The sequence below is a fragment of the Plecotus auritus genome, assembly GCF_963455305.1.
Source record: "Plecotus auritus genome assembly, chromosome: 2".
NCBI classification, from domain to species: Eukaryota; Metazoa; Chordata; class Mammalia; order Chiroptera; family Vespertilionidae; genus Plecotus; species Plecotus auritus.
Genome location: NC_137771.1, coordinates 204,187,607 through 204,205,681, shown reverse-complemented (window position 1 = coordinate 204,205,681; position 18,075 = coordinate 204,187,607). Strand labels below are relative to the sequence as shown.

The 18,075-nt window shown below is 38.8% G+C and overlaps 1 protein-coding gene across 1 annotated transcript in view; it reads right to left on the bottom strand.

Moving 5' to 3' along the window:
- KPNA4 (karyopherin subunit alpha 4) overlaps nt 1-18,075 on the bottom strand; it is a 46,859-nt gene that overhangs the window by 24,812 nt on the left and 3,972 nt on the right. The window contains exons 2-8 of the mRNA XM_080652541.1: nt 9,418-9,462; nt 8,233-8,322; nt 8,093-8,122; nt 7,946-7,998; nt 4,538-4,633; nt 3,950-4,035; nt 2,479-2,565 (exon numbers count right to left, since the gene is read on the bottom strand). Coding sequence (XP_080508667.1) covers nt 2,479-2,565; nt 3,950-4,035; nt 4,538-4,633; nt 7,946-7,998; nt 8,093-8,122; nt 8,233-8,322; nt 9,418-9,462 — 487 coding nt within the window. The remainder of the gene's footprint in view (nt 1-2,478; nt 2,566-3,949; nt 4,036-4,537; nt 4,634-7,945; nt 7,999-8,092; nt 8,123-8,232; nt 8,323-9,417; nt 9,463-18,075) is intronic.

The following is an 18,075-nucleotide window of genomic DNA, read 5'->3' as shown; positions in this document are numbered from 1 at the left end:
TGCATTTTAATCAGTTATACTATTTAGTTTTATATAAAAGTTCTAGACAATAATAACCAAGTTCACATATTTAGGTCTTTGAGCCAAGAGAAGCAATATTTAAAAAAAAATATTACTCACATATTCAGAGTTATAAGCTGTTCCACCTATAAAACTTTTTTATGCTATCTGAACGCTAGAAGCCTAAGGGTACCTTAAAATACTTTGCGAACAGAGAATGGTTGCTTTTATCTTTTCTTTCAATGGCAATCCTAGTCTAACAAACTGTCATGAAATAAAAAGATATGCCACAATACTACTCGAGAGAAAATATTTGTAGAATTTATACTGATGATCCAATATCAAAGCATTAAGAGTATTAACTATAAATTATTCTCCATGATAGTCTTTTGAATTTGGGTGAAGTGTAGGCTCAAGTTAAAAAAATAATCCTTGAAACATTAGAAATGTCTTTAATTATTTTTCCTACATTATTTATTAGAATAAACCTGAAAGTATGGTAATCATGATATTCAACATTTAATGAGACTGTCTATTAACAGGGGTGGGGAATGTCTGGCACTGGACCATGACATCATTTGGTCTAGCCCTGCCTAGGCATTAGGGGTGAGTTAATTAAATGTTTGACTAAATATAGCAAGCTAATTTTTAAGTTGATAATTCTGTATGGCCTGTGAATGATGTTATAAATGTCCAAATGGCCCCTGGTCTATAAGCTCTAGATTATCTCCTATATACTGATTTCATTATGAGAGTAGATAACATTATTATAATGTACTAAAATCTACTAGGTGTACCAGTTAATAATGGCGGATTTTGTAATCAAAGAAAACACAATAATTTAAAGAGAAACATCAAAAGTGCTTTATTCAAAGTAATGTCCATCACTACTAGCTACACATTTCCCCCATCCTTCAGGTAATTGATGGATACCGTCCCAATAGAACGTTCCTTGTTTTGAGGCAAACCATTCAGAGACCCAATTTTCCACTTCTTCATACGTTTTGAAGTGCTGCTCAGAAAGTGCATGTGCCATGGATCGGAACTAGTGGTAATCTGAAGGAGCAAGGTCTGGTGAATACAGCGGGTGGGTTAATACTTCCCAGGCAAGATCTTTTAACATGTCTTTAACTGGTTTTGCTTAAGATGCGTCATCATGAAGCAAAATTACTTTGCTGTGTCTTCTGGCACATTCTTGTCGTTTTACGATCAAAGCGTGGTTAAAATTGATTATTTGTTATTGGTAGCGATCAGTATTAACCGTTTCACCTGGTTTTAGAAGCTCATAATACACCACACCTTCCTGATCCCACCAAACGCAGAGCATTGTCTTCCTTCCGAAGCAATTTGGCTTTGCAGTCGATGTTGATGGTTGACCTGGATAAACCCATAATTTTGTGCATTTGGGATTCTCAAAATAAACCCACTTTTTATCGCCAGTCATAATTCCATGCAAAAAAGACTTTCTTTTATGCCGTTGAAGGAACATTTTACTGATGACTTTTCAGTTTTCCATTTGTCTTTCTTTCAGTTGATGTGGCACCCATTTTCCTTCCTTTAAAATCTTTCCCATTGCTTGTAAACAATCGGAAATTGTTTGCTGAGCAACGTTTAATCTTTTTGCAAGTTGTTTTTGAGTTTGACATGCATCTTCATCCAATGATGCTTGTAACTGTTGGTCTTCAAACGTTTTCGGTTGACCTGGACGTTCTTTCTCTTTCACATCGAAATCATCACTATGAAAGCATTTAAACCAGCATTCACAAGTATCTTGAGATAGAGTATGTTCACCATAAGCTTCCCGAAGTATACGATAATTTTTTCTTCAAAATAAAGTAATGCGTTAAATCTTCCTGCAAATGCTCTCTTTTTGGCACGAAATTCGACATTTTTAAGCGTAAAAATATCTATGATGTTAACACCTTCAGCAGATTTGACATATGAAGTTTTGAAGCTTGTTGTCAATACAACAAAATAGCATACATATCAAAACGCATATATATCAACATATGTGTAACTCCATCTATTGAAAAAAAAATCCGCATTAACCGGTACACCTAGTACAAGAGGTATAAAAATTTTAATTCAAAACTCTTCTTAAAACTGATATTATAAAGAAAAATTTTTAAGTTTTGCTTATTCCTTTTTATTACACACTTTCTATGACAGAGGGGAGAGGTAAGAAAATGGACCCAACATAATAAAGGAGCAGGAAAAGATCTAAATCATATACATATTTCATAATTTTCAAATAACTAAATATTGACTAACATGCCAAAATATATTATATCATAAGCAGCAAAAATATTCATTTTGTTTACTATCAGTTTATACTTAAACAGCTTTAGTTTCTGTAAACTATTTCATAAAAATTAGTACTGATCCAGACCAACTATTTTTTCTTTTCAATTACTAAAGTTATTTTCGTTACATAGTATATGAAAACAATGGCTGGACTATTATAAGTTTAAGACAAACCTATGATATTTCCCAATGCCCACACTGCTTGCTCACAGACATTTTGATGGGGTGAATGAAGAAGCCTCAGGAAAAGTGGCACGGCATCTGAAGGAGGAAAACATAAGAGCATGAACAGTTATACGTCAATTATATTTCCAATAAAATTGGGAAAACGGTTGAAGATACTATAATCTAAACCAAAATCTTTTTTTTTTTTTTTTTGCTGAAACCTCAAAAGAAACTTATGTAAAATATACTTTTATTACATGATTTTCATTACAATAGCAGCAGCAGAAAATTTTGACCAGCAGATTGCTTAGTTAGCATTAAAAGGACAGTTTTAACATGCAGACAAATGTAAAATTAAGCTGGTAAGATTTCATTCACAATTAAACTTGGATTTAATTCCAATTTTAAGGTTAATTCCTTATAGATTAACATTATCTTCAAATTAAAAAAACAAGAGTCCAATTGTTGAAGTAACTTACGAATTATATCACATGGGTCTTTAGACAGACCAGCAATTCCTGTGCCACATAATATTTACTCAGTTTGATTCAGATAGTGACTCTGTTGCTTAATAACAAGGATGGGAAACAAAGAGAAAGGTTTGTATCTGAACAGAATACTGCACTGAACAAATGATTCTTCACTGGTACAAGACATCAAAGTAACATACTGAAGTTGGCCTACTTCAAATATCTTAAGTATTATTGAATAGCTATCCTATATAATAATCCTATATAATAAAGAGGTAATATGCAAATAGACCACCACTCCAACACACAAGATGGCCATCCCCATGTGGTCAAAGATGGCTGCCCCCATGTGGACACAAGATGGCCACCACAAGATGGCCAGCAGGGGAGGGCAGTTAGGGGTGACCAGGCTGGCAGAGGAGGGCAGTTAGGGGCAACCAGGCCTGCAGGGGAGGGCAGTTGGGAGTGGCAGGGGAGGGCAGTTGGGAGTGACCAGGTTTGCAGGGGAGGACAGTTAGGGGCAACCAGGCCTGCAGGGGAGGGCAGTTAGGGGCACCCAGGCTGGCAAGGGAGGGCAGTTAGGGGTGACCAGGGCAGCAGGGGAGGGCAGTTGGGGGTGACCAGGCCAACAGTGGAGGGCAGTTAGGGTGACCAGGCCAGCAGGGGAGGGCAGTTAATGGCAACTGGGCCGGCAGGGGAGCAGTTAGGCATTGATCAGGCTGGCAGGCCCTAAGAGACCGGGGGGGGGGGGGGGGGGGGGGAGGGGGGAGGCGGAACGCCTGCATCATCGCCATGGTGACAATGTAAGTGTCCTGCCGCGCCCAGTCGCTTGGCGCCTATGTATGCAAATTAACCAGCATCTTTGGTGGGTTAATTTGCATACTCACTCTGTTTGGCTGTGGGTGTAGCAGAGGTATGGTCAATTTACATGTTTGTCTACTATTAGGTAAGATAGCTCTATTCTTATTAGTAGAGTCACTACTTATTTTGTCTGTTAATAACCAACTTACTGGACTGAACTACTGCTTGAGTTTGTTCAGAGGTTCCAGACGCAATATTTGTCAAAGCCCATGCAGCTTCAAACTGTAAAGAAGGACTACAATAAAAACAAATAATAAAAAAATTATTTTTTATGTTTCAAATATCTATCAACCATTCCTCCCTTATAGAGCATTATAAAAGCATTAAATATTTTGTTCCAAAAGGTATCTATGCATCCAGAACTTCTTTTAAACCTCTAACTATTTAAAATTTCCCTTCAGTATAAAAAGCATATAACCTACTCACATGACCTTATTTCTTATTAAGAATTTCTTATTAAGATACCTACACATTACAATCTAAACAGTGTTCTCAAGGACCTATCTGGCCAAACTATTTTTTGCCAATTTTCAAAGCTTAAAAGTTACATGTATCATTCTCAAATTCTTCTTTGGCCTCTACCTTCATCTCTTGGTATAAACACCTTGCATTGTTTTTCACGTTGGCTTTTCAACTCCATCTCGTAACCCTTTTCTTTAAAGATCAAACTATTACTAGGAAATCTTATCTTCTGCAAAAAATACATCCTAAGTTATTTCTTAAAATAATGTACTTACTTGTCATCTCTTTCAAGACAATGGACTAAAATGGGCAATATTCCAGATTTTATTAAGTCATCAATTGGTGGATTTCGATCACTGGACAAAAGCTTCCTATAAGAGATGTACATATTTGTGAAATTTAATCACACAAAATTAAATTCAAGTTCATAGTTGATATTGATTACAATAAATGTGACTATCTGGTACAAATACTTGCTCTGAAAGTTACTTTAAAAATTTATAATGCAAGCTTTTCTGTATTAGAATATTAATTCATAAATATGTGGATTATTAATAATTAGGAAAAATGGTAGATATAACCACTTTATCTCTTTTTTTTAGTATAGTAGTATTATTCCCACAATGAAGTCCTAAATATGACAACTAGATGTTTTAAGTTTTACCTTTGCAATTTTTTTTAGAATATATATTTTTTTTCTTTTTTACAGAGAGGAAGGGAGAGGGATAGAGTTAGAAACATCGATGACAGAGAAACATCAATCAGCCACCTCCTGCACACCCCCGACTGGGACCAAGGCACATGCCCCTGACCAGAATCAAACCCGGGACCCTTCAGTCCGCAGGCCGACGCTCTATCCACTGAGCCAAACTGGTCAGGGCTACCTTTGCAATTTTGAGGTCAGAGAAAAAAAGTGGGCAGACTCCTTCACCATGTCCTTGACCTTGCTAAGGAAAGTCACCAAAATACCACAAATTATTCAAACCATGTCATAATAGAAGAGAAAGGACAAAAGTACGTAGACTGCTGGTACAAGTTTATAGCTGATACTAGTGTCCAATATTTCATCTTATTGCATACACTAAATCAAATGTCATGTAAGCTCTAACTTCTCATCAAAGTAACTAAAGTGAAGTGAAATAAGTACAGCAATACATAGAAAAATATCCAAAGAGATACTGGAGATATTAAGGTGAACAAGACAGACACATCCTTGCTCTTATGAAGCTTAGAGGGTAAAACAACAAAACTTGGTGTCTATTTACACATGTTTAGCTGATTTAAGTCCTCAATGTGGCCTAACCCAAATCTTTACCCATTTGAATACCATGCACTACTATATAAATGCAATGTTTTAAGAAAGCTTACTGAGATCATTCCCCTGTATATATACACCAAATGATGGCTACTTAATGTAAACTCCTAAGCTCAGCTCTCTGTCCCACCACTTCTATTGTATTTCCAAGCCCTTTTCCTATTCTCCGCACTTGGAATGCCCTTTTCTGTCTATTCAAAATCTACATAATCCAAGTCCATTTTAACTTCTATGTTTTCATAATATCCTCTCTGAATTCTAAATTCTCTGAATTACTAAAAGCACATTTATGTAGCATACACTTAGTTTTGCCTTCCTAATTAGGCTCCCAACCTCTTACAGGCCAAAAATTATGCCACATGCAGTATTTTCCATAACACATGGCACATAGCACAAAGTAGGAAATAACAGAGTCATTCTTAATTGAGGTACTATTTCATTGAAGACCTTCTCTTTAAAAAAAATATTTTTATTGATTCAGAGAGGAAGGGAGAGAGAGGGAGAAATAGAAACATCAATGATGAGTCATTGATCTGCTGCCTTCTGTATGCCCCCCTACTATAGGTTGAGCCTGCAACCTGGGCATGTGCCCTGATTGGGAATTGAACTGTGACCTCCTGGTTCATAAGTCGATGCTCACTGGCTGGGCTCGTTGAAGACATTCTTTAACAGAAACTGCCATTTTTGAGTGTATAATAGTACAAATAATATCTGAAAAATAGTCATAAAATCAATTTTGTGTCAGTCTTGGTCTGTGCTAAGGTGCCAGCAGTTTTACTCACAGTTGCCTCTGCAACATCAATGTAAATGTTAACACAGTGAAAAGAGGCAAATAAGGTCTTAGAATTATTGTGAAAATAGGCTTGATCTTGTATATCCCTTAAAGTTGTCTCAGGATCTCTTAGGGAGATTGAGAATTCCTGCCATAGGGATTTAATTATCTTATAGAACTCATATTGAGAAGAGTTGCTCCAAAACTATAAAATAATCAATTCAGACAATGATGAGCATAATGTATCAATTTCTTAATCATTCTTCCTATAAACATTAATTTTACGTTTTGAGGTGTGAAAACCTCTGTAATTTTCTTCCTACAAAACAGTACTCTCTAAGAAGTTCTGTTACCTGTAGTGGGCTAAACACTGTATTTGTATAATTTTGCCATCTGTTCTAGGTAATTTAAAGTGAATATAAAAAATCCTGGCTGGATAGGTCAGTTGGTTAGAGTGTTGTCCCCAAATGCCAAGGTTTTGGGTTCAATCTCTGGTCAAGGCACATATAAGAAGCATACAATGAATGCATAAATAAGTGTAACAACAAATCAATGTTGTTTTTTTCCCTCTCTTTAAAATCAATAAATAAAAATTAAAAATAAAGCGAATATTACAAAGTAGAAAAAGTCTGTAAACATAAAGGGTTTTATGCACAAGGTAAGATATCGGATGGACCTGTGAAATCTTTTTCCACTTTAAAATTCTCAAAGTAGGATCAATTTCTTGCTTAACTATGTCCTACTACTAATTGCAACACAGGGTGCTATTCTTATATTTATACTAGAGGCCTGGTGCATGAATTCGTGCATGGGTGAGGTCCCTCCCAGCCAATGGGAGCTGTCTCGTCCAATCCCTATTGGGGCTGATCAGGGTCGGCCGGCTGGGGGGAGGGACTGCAGGAGGTTAGCTAGCTGGGAGGAGGGACCATGGGAGGTTGGCTGCGGGAGCACATTGACCACCAGGGGTGGGCTCCTGTGTTGAGCGTCTGCCCCCCTGGTGGTCAGTGCGCATCATAGCTACCGGCTGGTTGTCCAGTTGTAACGGTCACTTAGGCTTTTATATCTATAGATATACAAAGCAAACACTATGATATAACCATGTCTTCCCCAAACTATTAACTATGAGAGCATAGGTCTTACAACAGAAATATTTTAGTATTCTTACCTGGAAAGAGACTAGGAGTCTTTGTAGTCCTAAATCTTAATGTCTTCTTGCCTATACACTGCTACATTAAGCTTATAACTTAATTTGTTATTTGATCAATATGAGGACTATGAGAAGAATTAGCTACATGGGCAGGATCTGAACAATCTAAGTTTTTATTAAATTAAACCTATAATCAGTAAAAGGTAAAGCTTTTAAGTAATGTTTTCCAATTGGTCTATAGCAATAACCCATCAAATCAACTTTTCCCTATCATCTGTACATATTACGTACACTAAAGTTCAGTGTATTTGTGAGTTTAAAACATTGCTACCAATTTTAATATTCTAAATCAGAGACTAATTTTCAAATTAATCCAGTTGGTTTATGACTGGTTCTATATTGTCTGCCATCAAAGTTAAATGAGTGTATATCCTCAAAATTTAACTTACCTAGCAGCTTGAACTGCACTTAATTGAATTCCTTGGTTATCACTTGAAGCATTCTATAAAAACAAACAAACAGTTTTGATGTAGATACACAGTAATTAGCTAAGTCCAAGAAATGTAATGAAGAGAGGAAATAATAACTCAACTTACTTGAACAATAGCTTCTAGAGAGGTATTTTGCTGGGAAAAAAGTTAAAGTGAAAACTAAGTTAGAAAATCACCTTAAAATTCTGTATTTATATAAAATATTTCACTGGTAGTTTTAAGTAACCAGGATAACAATAACTTACCACTCTATAATCACCATCTATATCAGAGTCTTCACAGATATCTTCATGTGGTACATTCCTCCTCTTTAAGAGATGTTCATCTCTTTTATTCTTAAAAAAAAAAAAAGAAGTAACTTTAAATAAAGAAAGCTAAATACTTTCATACAAAGGTTAGGCCAGTGGTTGGCAAACTCATTAGTCAACAGAGCCAAATATCAACAGTACAACGATTAAAATTTCTTTTGAAAGCCAAATTTTTTAAACTTAAACTATATAAGTAGGTACATTGTTATTAACTTAATTAGGGTACTCCTTCAATCGCACTGTACGTGCACACCCGAACGTGGTATTTTGTGGAAGAGCCACACTCAAGGGGCCAAAGAGCCGCATGTGGCTCGCGAGCCGCGGTTTGCCGACCACTGGTTTAGGCTATTCTGTGCCTACAAAGTGAAATATGAAGTGCCTTTTAAAAGTAAAATACAAATATAGAAAATTAAACCAAATTGTGAATTAAACACTTAAGCAACTCTAATTTAAGATCCAAACCCCAAATATTACGTTTTTAATAAACGGTGAACTATGTAAAAACAAAGTAAAGAACAAAAAAAATTGATTAAAAAAGTGTGTACAGTTTAAGCCAGAACCAAACATATATATTTATTTAAAAGTACTAAACCATTTTATACATCATCTGGGCGCTTCTCTTTACCGCCTAAAAAAAAAAGTCAAAGCAAAAGTTGGGCAGTTCAAAAATCAGACAAAAATCAACATTGCCTTACAAAAATCAAGGGCCACTTGAATTTCACTTAAAATGTTTGGGACAAATTAAAAAAATATGTTTTCAACTACTTTAATACTTGAAAAGTTGATGAAATTTATAAGTAACAAGTTCCTTTCAGGGTGTAACTGCTATTGTAAATAGAATTATTTAGTATAACTACTAGTATACTCATGACTTATAACTTATATAAATTATTAACAATTACAGAAGGGAAAAACCATCTAATAACTAGTTTCTCTGTTTTTCTGATAGTGGTCAAGTTGTATTTTGCCAAATTCAAAAGCTTGCCAAATTTAGTCAAAATCTTTCCGTTTTCAAAAGAAAAAGAAATGCTCAGCACATGAAATTTACATACATTTGATATCTTCTATACCTACTGTAATGTTATTACAATGATGCTTACAAGTACCCAATAATAGACTTACCTTCCTTAATTCAACTACAACTTCATTTCGTTGTCTTCTCATAGTCTACAAGAAATTAAAGAAAAATATTTTTAAAAATTCACTTCAAATTTCATCATCTACAGAAAACCACCACCAACATTCTGACGTACATCTCCTTATCTTTTCTTCTAGTCATGTATGTACCTGTAATATTTTACTCATAATAAACATATTATATGAAAAAATTTCTATCTTCAGTTCACATTCATATTCTCAATTAACAATCTCTTTGAACTTATTAATAGATCTATAATATTGGATATATCATAAATTTTTAAAACTATAATATAAGAAGCCCGTCCAGTCTCTTTCTAAATATAAACACTGTTAGATTTATTATGATTCTGACACACTTATCTATTTATACTATTCTTCACCTCATTTGTAGATTTTAGAGATCTTTCATGGTGGTATACACAGATCAATTTCATTCTTCCATAATTATTCTATCGGGTATTATAACAATTCTCATATTTTTTAACATGCTTTTCTCATTTTAAAGTCATCTAACACATGGATATATGCTCACTATAAAACATTCACATATTCAAGAACAATACAAGTTCACACTCTTTCTATGTATGGGTTCACCTTATTCTAATGACTGCATATGCCAAGACATATTAAGTGGAAAGAGTAAGTCACAAATTCATATTTAGGTGTCTAATAAGTATTTCAAACTTATGTCCAAAACTGAACTTTTGATCTTTAACAAACATACGTACTTTATCCCATCTCACATAGTTTATATATGGAATAAGATTTTTTTTAAATTAAAAGCCTTTGTATTTTTATAAGCCTTATGTTACTGTTTAAAAATTTGATCTATCCAATATTACAGATTTATTAATTACTTGAAAGAAAATTTCAGCATATGGCAATTCTATCTTTCCAGTTGCACAGATCAAAAATCTATGAGCCATCCTGGATTTTTCATCTCTCACACATTAAATCTGTAAGCAAATCCTATTGGTTCAACTTTTAAAACTTATCTGAAATCTTTGTACATCGGGCTTCTAGTACAAATATAAAGCCCAAGACAGTATTTGGAAAAATTAAAACAGTAGCTGAGTTAAGTGTCTGGCAGAGCAGTACAGAGAAGATATGTGATTTCCTATCACCCACCTGAAATATCTTACATAATGAAGAGGTAATATGCAAATTGACCCTCATGGCAGCACACAGCAGAGGCAGGGTTCCCATACCGAGCCTTAACGAGCGATCAGCAGGGACCTGAGGCTGCGTGGTGCCAGGCCGGGAGACCTGAGGCTGCAGACCCCGCCCGACTGGCAGGGCATGACGGGGACCTGAGGCCACACCCCCCCGCCCGGTGGGGCTTGATGGGGGGACCTCAAGGTGCGCCTCCCACCCTAGCCCGGGGGACCTCAGGCTGCCCCCCCCCCCCCCCGCCCAGTGGGGCTTGACGAGGGTGGGGCTGGCCAGGTCTGGATCTCGCCCAATGGGGGTGGGGCTGGCCAGGTCTTGCGCAATTTTGAGGCGCGGTGGGTGGGTGGGTGGGGACTTGACTCTGGGTCTCGTGGCATGCCCCAGACTCTGATAGGAGGAAGATTTTTATATACATTTTACTAATTTTCTTTCATCTCTGACACTTCTATTATAGAGAAAGGGAAAATAGCAATATTAAAATACTAGAGGCCCGGTGCACAAAATTCATGCATGGGGGGGGGGGGAGTATGTGTGTTCCTCAGCCCAGCCTGCACCCTCTCCAATCTGGGACATCCCTCTCACAATCCAGGACTGCTGGCTCCCAACTGCTCGCCTGCCTGCCTTCCTGATTGCCCCTAACCGCTTCTGCCTGACAGCCTGATTATCCCCTAACCCAGCTGTGGGCAAACTACGGCCCGCGGGCCGGATCCGGCCCGCGGGCCGGATCCAGCCCGTTCAGCTGTTCTATCCGGCCTGCGGAGCCGAAAGAGCAGAGGGTTCTCTTGCTCTCCCCTCCGCTCCTTTACTTTGAATTTATATTAGTTCACACAAACACCCCATTCATGCTTTTGTTCCAGCTCTTCGGTCCAGTTTAAGAACCCATTGTGGCCCTCGAGTCAAAAAGTTTGCCCACCCCTGCCCTAACCACTCCCCTGCCAGCCTGATTGATGCCTAACTGCTCCCCTGCCAGCCTGATTACCCCCAACTGCCCTCCCCTGCAGGCATGGTCCCCCCTAACTGCCCTGCCCTGCAGGTCTGGTCCCCCCAACTGCTCTCCCCTGCAGGCCTGGGTCGCCCACAACTGCCCTTCCCTGCAGGTCCAGTCGCCCCCAACTGCCCTCCTCTGCCAGCCTGGTCACCCCTAACTTGCCCTCCCCTGCAGGCTTGATCGCCCCCAACTGCCCTCCCTTGCAGGCCTGGTCCCTCCCAACTGCCCTCCCCTGCTGGCCTGATCGCCCACAACTGCCCTCCCTTGCAGACCTGGTCCCTCCCCTGCTGGCCATCTTGTGGTGGCCATCTTGTGTCCACATGGGGCAGCCATCTTGTGTTGGAGTGATGGTCAATTTGCATATTACTCTTTTATTAGGTAGGATAGAGACCTGGTACACAGGTAGGGGCCAGCTGGTTTGCCCTGAAGGGTGTCCAGGATCTGGGTGGGGTTCCCTTGGGGCGTGGGTGGCCTGGGCGAGGGGCCTTGTGGTGGTTTGCAGGCCAGCCAAGCGGATACCCTGGTATCTGGGATTTATTTATCTTCTATAATTGAAACTTTGTAGCCTTGAGTGGAGGCTAGGGCAGGCCAGGGCGGGTGGAAAACTTGGTTCCTCCATCGCCAGGGAAACCCAAGCCTCCTGCTCGCTCAGTGGCCGCAGCCATTTTTGTTGGGATTTATTTATCTTCTATAATTGAAACTTTGTACCCTTGAGTGGAGTCCACGGCCAGCCAGGGTGTGCGGGAAGCTTGGCTTCCTCCATTGCTGGGGAAACCCAAGCCTCCTGCTCGCTCCGTGGCTGCAACCATCTTGGTTGGGTTAATTTGCATACTCGCTCCTGATGGGCTGGTGGGCGTGGCTTGTGGGTGTAGTGGCGGTATGGTCAATTTGCATATTACTTTTATTAGATAAGATTTCCTCTAATTCCCTTTTAATGTGCACTAATTTCGTGCACTGGGCCACTAGTTGTAAATAATGTGAGAATTGAGTTCCTTAATTTTCCTAAGACCCCATCTTTATTTGACCTAGTCTGAGTAAGTGTGTTCCTTGCATTCTCAAAAACTTCCATCAAAACAAGTACCCACTATGGTGGAATTTTGATTTTCTAGATATTGAAATTAAATCATTACTGTTAAGCTTTTCTAATGACATATAGCAAATGAGATGCAATCCTAGTTCTTCTGATAAAAATCAAGCTTTTCCACAAATCTCAAGGGAAGAGTTATTGAACACCATTTATTGAACATCCTTTCCTTTCAAATTTGAGGTACACTCAGGTTAGAAAGGCGAGATAAGGGATCTACTACAACTCTTGCTCACAGTGGTTGAATAACCCTACAGGATCAATTTAGAGCAATAAACTGAGAAAACTTGACCTGCCAGAATGTAAACTCCATGAGAACAGGATTTAGCCCATGTTATTTCTTGCTCTATCCTGACTGCTTACAACAGAACCTTGGACACAGAAGCTGAACAAATGAATACAATACAGGAAAGAGTAGATGGAGAAGTCAGTGAAAAAGAGTTGCCAAGATTTCCCCTGTGACCTCCGGTAGTAGAAAGTTGTCACAGCCTCTACTTATTTCTCTTAAGTTTTGTGGTATTTTCTTTTTAAAAAATATACAACTTTATTGAGATATAATTCACACATCATACAACTCACCCATTTAAAGTGTAATTTCTGTGGTTTTTAGTATGTTTAAAACTTGCACATCAATCTTCACCATAAAAAGCCCCATATCCACTAGCAGTCACTCCCTATCTCCCTGACCCAGGTACTGGCAACCACTAATCTACTTTCTCTATGGATTTGCCCACCCTGGACATTTTATACAAATGGAATCTATGTATATATAAAAGCCTAATATGCAAAGTGTCCCCTCAGGAGTTCGACTGACCGGGAGTTCAATTGCTCGCTATGAGATGCGCTGACCACCAGGGGGCGGCGCGGAACGAATAAAGGCCCTGGCCTGCAGCCACTCAGGGACCCTACCTGTGCACGAATTTCATGCTCTGGGCCTCTAGTTACAGAATAAGTGATCTTTTGTGATTGGCAAAATGTCTTCAAGATTCATCCATGTTGTTGCATGTAGCAGTATTTCCTTTTATGGCACAATAATATTCCATTGTATGGATATGCCACATTTTGTTTACTCATTCATCAGGTGATGGACATTTGGGTTGTTTCCATGTTTTGGCTATAATACATAAGACGCTTATAAGATTGAGAGAAATGAGAATACAATTAAAAGCATATACAAGAGGTACTCAAAGAGTTAGTTCCCTTCAATCCCACTTCTCTGTTTCAAGACTAAGCCAGCAAGTACCAAAATCAGCATTCAAGGTTAGATTTCACAAGCTCTTGTTATTATTGGCCTAAAGTAGATGAATGCTGCTCCAGTAAACATTTAAAATATTTTAAGGACCCACAACCACTATCAGGTATTAGGAATCAATGTTTAAAAACTACTTACACATTTTTCCTAGTTTCATTCTTTAAAGCTAAATCACTCCTAGAATTCTTCAAATCTTGTATATTCATTTGACATAATAGTGACTATGAAAGACATCTTGTTATCTCTTAAGAAATTTTCAATGAAGCAATTCTGAAATTGGATGCCTTGTAAATTAGGAAAAACTGACAGGAAGCATGAAAATAATTTAATTTTGAACTATATTTCTATCAGATATTTCATAGTGTCACATGCTTGGACTATTATATGAAAAATTAGGCAGTAGTTATTTTAAGTATAGTAAATATGTTCCAAGATTTGTGATGAGAAAGGTCAGTCCTCTAAAAGCTAACAAGACTTAATAGCTTAACAATGCTTTTCACTCTGTACAACTTAACAAATCACCAAAGCCATTTTTAAACAAAACAGCTGATCAATTTATTAAACTCCTGCCAACCAAGCAACTATTTTTTTTTAAGTTCAAGCTGACTTCATATTTTGTGTTGTGTGGACAATCAAGTTTCCAGTATTTTAACATTCTTTTGTATTCAGGGTGAGTTTTTTTCCTTGATGCTGTGTGTTTATAAGATCTAATTATCCTCGCCCTAACTGGATAGAGCAATGGTCGGCAAACTCATTAGTCAACAGAGCGGCAAACCGTGGCTCGCGAGCTGCATGTGGCTCGCGAGCCGCAGTTTGCCGACCACTGGGATAGAGCGTCGGCCTGTGGACTGAAGGGTCCCAGGTTCGATTCTGGTCAAGGGCATGTACCTTGGTTGCGGGCACATCCCCAGTAGGGGGTGTGCAGGAGGCAGCTGATCAATGTTTCTCTCTCATTGATGTTTCTAACTCTCTATCCCTCTCACTTCTTCTCTGTAAAAAATCAATAAAATGTATTTAAAAAAAAAGATTTATTCTTTGAACATAATTTATGTTCTATTCAAACCTGGATACTTTCATAACTGGATACAAGAGGATTCCCTCTCTACTTTTAAAACATAAACTAGATGTGCCCTGGCCTGTGTGGCTCAGTTGGTTAGAGCTCGTCCTGTGCACTGCGCACTGAAGAGCCTCATATTTGATTCCGGGTCAGTCGGGAGAGTGCAGAGGCAACCAGACCTGTTTTTCTCTCTTAGGAATCAATGAAAAACATATCCTCAGGTAAGGATTAAAAACAAAACCAACTACCAACGCTCCCTCTCCCCCCACCCCCCCAAAACTAGATGAGCTTAATTTGCTTTATCCTGACAAATTTTTTATTTGAAGTTTGGTCACTATCCATTTCTTATGTTGCTTTGTGCATATCCTTCCTATAGTTACTATTCTCGAACTAATAATAATAATCCTCTACATTAAAGAAGCCAAGATTGGATATAATCTGACAGTTCCTGTAAATTATTTTAAATGGATTCTGACATATGCCTTGTTTGGTGCTTTTGTCTCTCAAGAAGTTAGCATGACTCATTTGGAGGAGCCAGTATGGCTGAATGAAAGATAGGAATGAATATGAGATTGGAAGCCATGAATAAGTTTTGATTCAATGACTTAGAAATTATGACTTTAGAAAAGTCACTGATTCCTTGTGCCAAAAATACTCTTCAGTAAGCAATAAGATGTTTCTACTTTAAAAACTTTCCCCATTAATTTTAAGCTCAACTTAAATTATACATGAACCCAGAGAAAAAAACAAAGAGGCAATTGCAAATAAAGGAGTAAAAGAAAAAGTTACACAGAATCCTTTTAAACTCTCTGCCTCCCCCTCAAGGAGAAAAGCTGAAAGTGATAAAAATGCTCAGAGAATTGCTAGGCATCTTCCCAACAACCTATTAAACTACAAAACACTCATGAAACAGTACTTCCAGTTTTAGAGAGAGAAGAATCCTAAGTCTGATTTTCCCAAGGTCACAAAGTTAGAGATCAAACTAAGCTCTAGGACTTTGTACTCTTCATAATTTTGAAAGAATGTTAGATCATAAACCGAAAAATGCTACAATTACTTCACTCTATATGCTATATTCTATATCTGTGCTGTCCAATAAGGGAGACAAGCTATTAAGCATCTGAGAAGTAGCTAGTCCAAACTGAGACAGGTGTCTGTGTAAAATATGAACTAGATTTTGAAGACTTAGTATGAAAAAATAGAAACCATTTCATTTTTTTTACATTGATTACATGTTACAATGGTAATACTGGATTACATAAAATTCACTGGACAGCACTGGTTCATTCTTCTTGCAAGACTTTTCAATGAAACAGGTGATGTCATTACAACCAAACAAAAAAACAGTACTGTCTTAGAATTTGTTTTAGTACAACATAGAACCATATTTAGAAATGTGCATAATTAAGTGTTCCGAGAGACAGACATATATGTAATTAATAAATACATAAAATAGGCCATCCCAGTGTGCTCTAAGGATAATAAAAGATGTTTCTATCTCAATACAGGCATATGAGACTTTGAGTAAGTCACAAGTGAGGAGAAAGTATAATTTTCCATTACAGTAATTTGTCATTTCCTTAGGTGGAAAAGTGAAAATATTCCTAATGTACACACAAGGCTATCAAAGTTAGTAGAAGATGCCCATAAGGCACTACGAACATCTCAAAAAAAAAAAAAATTCTGCCTAATGGGTGTATTTTTAGAAGTCATATCTTATCTAATAAAAGAGTAATATGCAAATTAATCACTCTGCAACAAAAATGGCGGCGCCCATAGCCACAAGATGGCAGCCCCCAGTCCTCTCAGCCCTGCCAGAGTCCCCCAGTCTCAGGGAGGGCTGCGGCTGAGAGCTGACAGAGTAAGCGGCCTGGTGGAATGCTGCCCAGAGGCCCTCCAGACCCTTTATAAAAAACAAAAACAAATTCACTCCCCACATCGCAATCCCCTCCCAGAAGCGGCAGCCTGGGGTCTCAGCCTGGGAGGGGTGTGCACCCCCACGGCGCGATCCCCTCCCAGTGGAGGCAGCCTGGGCTGGGGTCTCAGCCTGGGAGGGGCACGCACACCCAGGGCGCGATCCCCTTGCAGCGGAGGCAGCCTGGGGTCTCAACCACCGAGTCACACCAGCCAGGCAGATATGGAGGAATCTTAAATGTTTCTTTTAAAAATATATATATATTTTATTGATATTTTACAGAGAGGAAGGGAGAGGGATAGAGAGCTAGAAACATCGATGAGAGAGAAACATCGATCAGCTGCCTCCTGCACACTCCCCACTGGGTATGTGCTCCCAACCAAGGTACATGCCCTTGACCGGAATCGAACCTGGGACCCTTGAGTCTGCAGGCTGATGCTCCATCCACTGAGCCAAACCAGTTAGGACTGTCCAATATGTTTAAGAAAAAACCCTATCTAATAAAGAGGGAATATGCAGGGGAGGGCATTTGGGGGTGACCGGATTGTCAGGGGAGGGCAGTTGGGGACAATTGGGCCGGCAGGGGAGCAGTTAGGCGTCGATCAGTCTGGCAGGGGAGTGATTAGGAGGTGATCAGGCTGGCAGGCAGAAGCGGTTAGGGGCAATCAGGCAGGCAGGCGAGCAGTTGGGAGCCAGCAGTCCCGGACTGTGAAAGGGATGTCCGACTGCCTGTCAGGGATCGGGCCTAAACAGGCAGTCGGACATCCCCCGAGGGGTCCCAGATTGGAGAGGGTGCAGGTTGGGCTGAGGGACACCCCCCCCCCCAGTGCAAGAATTTCGTGCACCAGCCCTCTGGTATAATAATATTGTTCTAATGTAGAGTCAGAACTTAATCTTATTTTGACTAAATAAGAGATACATAGTAAGGGGGAACATCAATTAAAAAAAAATAAGGATTACTTAAGAAAACAGTTTGGCAATCCACAAAGTGTTACACATAAAGTTACCACGTGACCCAGTAAGTCTATTCCTATGTATACAACCAAAGAGAAATGAAAACATAGGTCCACACAAAAATGTGTATGTTCATAGCAGCATTATGCATAATAGAAAAAATGTGGAAACAAAGCAAATGTCCATCAACTGAATGAATAAACAAAATGTGGTATAGCCA